The 4,922-nt window shown below is 51.7% G+C and overlaps 1 protein-coding gene across 1 annotated transcript; it reads left to right on the top strand.

Annotated features, from left to right (window-relative positions):
• The first annotated feature begins 3,093 nt into the window (after positions 1–3,093).
• On the top strand, positions 3,094–4,494 carry LOC123148989 (uncharacterized). Its single transcript, XM_044568523.1, has one exon. The coding sequence runs from the start codon at positions 3,094–3,096 to the stop codon at positions 4,492–4,494; it is 1,401 nt and encodes a 466-aa protein (XP_044424458.1).
• The last annotated feature ends 428 nt before the right edge of the window (positions 4,495–4,922 follow it).

The raw sequence follows: 4,922 nt of genomic DNA on the forward strand, positions 1-4,922 counted from the left end.
GATTTATTTATATGTTTTTTTATTTTATTTTGCTGCCTCTTTTTATCTTTTTGTAAGTGATTTTTAACAAAAAAATATCGTCATTCTCGTGACATTGATTTTATTTTGCATTTGCATTTTTACCATTTCTCTCGTTTCATTTTAATTATTATTCTTATATTTACTTTATAAAAAATCCATGCTTCTTATTTATTTATTTATTTATATTTTGTCTTCTTAGTGCATTTAAAATCTTTTTCTTGTATGCCCATTATTAGGCGCAATTGTAAGTGTCGCCATTGAATGTAATTTATTAGTCTTTTGTCGAGAGAAGGGCAGTTGCATGTCTTTTCCTAGGCATCCAACTGCAAGTGTCACCCCGGATAACAATTGCACGCCCACATATCCGACTGCAACTAACATTTATTTTCTAGGTGCGGTGGGAGAGGGAGGGGAGTTGCATGTGCGTTATCAGGCTTGCAACTGCAACCGTCGTCTTCGAATGCAACTGCATGTCCCGCTCCTGACTGCAACTGGCCTTGTGTTTTTGTCGGAGAGGGGGGTTGCATATCCAACAGTAGCCTTGCAATTATAAGTGTCTTCCTCGGCTGGAACCGCATGCCTAAACACGAGACTACAACTGCATGCCCACCAACTCCACTGCAACCGACATTTTTTGATTTGTTAGTGGGCGGCGAGAGTAGGGAGTTGCATGTCCGATACTAGGCTTGCAATTGCATGTCCCCTATCGACTGCAACCGGCCTTATGTTTTTTACGGAGAGGGGTGAATTGCATGTCCGACAATACGTTTGCAACGACAATTGCATGTACGATCGTAGTCCTGCAATCGCAAGTGTCGCCCTCCACTGCAATTGCATGACTATACACCCGACTGCAACTGAATTTTTTGTTTCAATTGCATGCTTACACACCCGGCCGCAACTGAACTTTTTTGTAAGTGAGCGGCACGAGATGGGGAAGTTGTGTGTCCGACAATAGGCTTGCAACTATAAGTGTTGCCCTCGTCTGCAACTGCATGCCTACACACTCGATTGCTACTGTCCTTTTTTGGTTTTGTAAGGGAGCAAAATGGAGGGGGAGTTGCATGTCTGATACTAGGCTTGCAACTTCAATTGTCGCCCCCGACTGCAACCGTATGCCTACACACCCAATGCAACTGACATTTTTTGTTTTGTAAGTGGGCGTCGGGAGAGGGGGTCATTGCATGTCCGACACTAGGCTTTGCAAATGCAAGTGTCATCGCCTAATGCAAGTACAAGTCCACACACCGCTACTACAAACTAACCCTTGTTTTGTACGAGTGGCGGGAGAGGTGGGTGGGGGTGGAGTTGCATGTCCAATACTAGCCATGCAACTGCAAGTGTCGCTCCCGAATGCAACTGTGTGTCTCCCTCCCGACTGCAACTGGTCTTATGTTTTTCTTAGAGGGCGGCAGGAGAGGGGTGGGGGAAGTTGCATGTCCAGTACTAGACATGCAACTGCAACAGTCACCCCCGACTGCAATTCAATGTCTTCCAACATGGTTACAACTGAAAAATTTGTCATGTTGGGGGGCAGGGATGGGGGGGGAGTTGCATGTCTGACACTAGGCTCGCAACTGCAAGTGTCGCCCTTGACTGCAATTGCATGTCCAATAGTAGGCTTGCAACTGCAAGTCTCGCCTCCGGCTGCAACTAACTTTTTTGCAACTACACACCCAGCTTGGGCGGCCTGCTAATCAGGTTTATTATCGACCTTTTCTTTTTCTACTATTTTTATATTTTTACCCGTGTTTTGAATTATTATTATTATTATTATTATTATTATTATTATTATTATTATTATTATTATTATTATTATTATTATTATTATTATTTGTTGAGAAAAACAACGCAACCCAGGTTGGAAGCACACATTTGCATGACCTCCATTTGTATGCAACTTATAAAGATTGATTTGTGAAAAACGGTGCCACACTATTTAGTTTGTCTTGTTTCCATTTTGTTTCTTTGTTACATTAAATATTGATTTTTGTTCTAATATACAAAATGTTTTTTCAAACAAATTATTAAAAAAATAAAAAGAAAAAGAAGGACTCACAAAGATGACGCACAAAGAGAAGGACTTGGCAATGTGCTGCACTAGCGACATAAAAATGCTTTTTTTATTTACTTCTCTTGTTGAACACTTTTTTGCGGTGTGAAGAACAAACAAAGACAAAAGACAAAGAAACAAACAACCCAATCCAAATAAATAAATAGAACAAAACCAACAGAGAAACAAAAATGAGCCAACTAAGAATAAAACCCAGCAGCTATTGATTAAACAAACAGGCCTAATCTGTCTTAGGTGACATCAGTCGACTTAGGGATGTTTGTTTCCAGAGACTTATTGATCTATGGACTTAAAAAAGTCTCTATAAGTCCCATGTAAACCAAACAGAAGGGACTTATAGGGATTTAAAGTGGCCATTTGGGACTTATGAAATAAGACTCTCAAGGAGGGACTTATAGGGACTTATAGTTGTAATATGGTCTTATAGAGACTTATAAGTTCCAGGAACCAAACAGATAGGGACTTTTTAAGGACTTGAGACTTATAAGTTGGGACTAAAAAAAGCCCTAGAACTTATGAACCAAACAGGGCCTTAAACTTCACGAAGTCTAAGTCGACTGAGACCTAGACAGACAAAAAAAAAACAGTCTCCCGCAACAACAGTATTCTAATTTCTGACCAACCCGGCGAGACCTTACCACTAGCGCCCACCGTGTCTCCGCCGTCGCGGCCGACCGGCCGAACGTATATTCCCGTCGCCGTTCTCCCCCGAGACTGCCGTCAAACCGGTCAGAGCCGCTGTACTGCCACCACCGCTAGTTTCTGACCTGACCCCGGCCGGCGGCCGCTTCCGCCCGCGGCATGCGAGGGAAGAGGAAACACATGGAAGTAGTATGGGGCACGCCACGACGACGACGCCGAGGATTCCGAGGAATGGCGCGTTAATAAGTTGCTTCTCACGAGTCACGATCCCAAGAACCCAACTCACCTGCTCCCTCCTCTTCCTCTCCTCGTGTGATCAAGCTGCGATTCTGTGCTGTGCGTTGCGTGCTGTGCCAATGGCGGTCATGAGCGAGCTCGTCGGCACCATCGGGACGGGGCCGGGCTGCTCGTGGTCGGACCTACCGGGCGACCTCCTCGAGTCCGTCCTCGCCCGCCTCCCGGTGCCGGACCGATTCCGCTTCCCCGCCGCGTGCACCGCGTGGTGGTCGGCCGCCAGCGCCGTGCAGCCCCGTGCCGTGCATGTGCCGTCCCCGTGGCTCATGCTCCCCTTCGACCCGACCGTGCGCCGGAGGCGCGGTGGTGGCACGTCCTCGGAGGGGGCGCGGTTCTTGAGCCTCTCCGACGGCAGAGCGTACACCATCCCGCAGCCGGCCCCGGCCATATCAGACCGCCTCTGCGTCGGCTCGTCGCCCGACGGGTGGCTCGTCACCGCCGACGCCGCCTCCGAGCTGCACCTCCTCAACCCGCTCACCCGTGCGCAGGTTCCGCTCCCGCCGCCCGACACGCTCCCCTTCGTCCACGCCAGCCGCGACGCGGACGGCCGCGTCGTGACCTACAGCCTCCGGTGCTGCTTCGCCGACGATGACGCCGACGAGGCTGCGACCGTGCTCGTCCCGCCGGAGTCCTTCGCGCCGGACAGGCTCCGGTACGAGCTCTACGAGAAGGCCATCCTCGTGTCCGCGCCGCGGGAGGGGCATACCGCCGCGCCGGGATCGGGCGGCTACGCCGTCATGCTCATCTGCCAGCCTCTGTCCCGCATCGCCATCGCCCGAGCCGGCGACACGAGGTGGACGCTGCTCGACACGCCCTCGCGCCGCTGGGCGGACGCCATGCGTGCCTCCTCCACGGCTAGCGCCGGCGGGCGGCAACTGGTGTACGCGATGGACTCCGCAGGGCGCGTTGAGGCATGGGACATGGACGTCACGGCGGACACGACGCCGACCCGGCAGGCCATCGCGCCGCCGTGCTGCTGCTGCTCGGGGCGCGCGTGCTCCATGTCGGCGGCGTGCAGTAGATACCTCGTGGAGCTCTCGCCGGGGCGCCTACTCCAGGTCCACCGGCTCAGGGACGCAGCGAACGCGCGGAGGTGGGAGCCCCGGCCGGAGCAGGTCGAGTACACGACCGTCGCGGCCGAGTTCTTCGAGCTGATAGGTGGTCGGTGGGCGCCGGTGGACAGCTGGAACGGCCGCGCCGGCATCCTGGCCGGGCGCGCGCTCTTCTTGGGGAAGAACACGTCGCTGTGCATCCCGGTAGACGACTGCCCCGAGCTGAGGGGCAACTGCGTCTACTTCACCGATGACGGGCCGTGGTCGCACGAAAGGTGCCGCGAGGTGGCGCCGGACGTCGGCGTGCTCGACCTCGCCGACGGCAGCTACAGGCCGCCGCCAGGCGCGGCGCGGGACCTGCTCTGGAAGTGGCCGCCCCCGGTCTGGGTCTTCCCGTCGTGCGCCGACTGAATTGATCCGTCTGACTAGTGCTGGCAGGGCCAAGAGAGTGTTCGCCCCTATCAGCACAGAGCATTTCAAATGAAATGTTCGTGTATAGAATTTTGAAATTTTAGCAGCATTTAACATACAAAGAAGTTATGCTAACACAAGAAAGATAAAAGATCATGTTTTTTATGGGATGATAAAAGATCATCTATCTATCTACTATCTACTACCCCTGTAAAAAAAAAGAAGGCGGAGAACCAAACAATCAGACCCGTCCATCAACAAGATCTGATGACCCTTAATCCTTCGATGTTTAACGCAACAAACCACGCAATTAAGCCTGACCGCTAAAAAAAATGTTCGCACGACCTCTCGCCACACCCCCACGACCTCACGCCCCGCGCCGTTCCTCCCGCACGACCTCGCGTCTCTGCGCCGTTCCTCCCACAGCC

This window comes from Triticum aestivum, chromosome 7A, assembly GCF_018294505.1.
Source record: "Triticum aestivum cultivar Chinese Spring chromosome 7A, IWGSC CS RefSeq v2.1, whole genome shotgun sequence".
NCBI lineage: Eukaryota > Viridiplantae > Streptophyta > Magnoliopsida > Poales > Poaceae > Triticum > Triticum aestivum.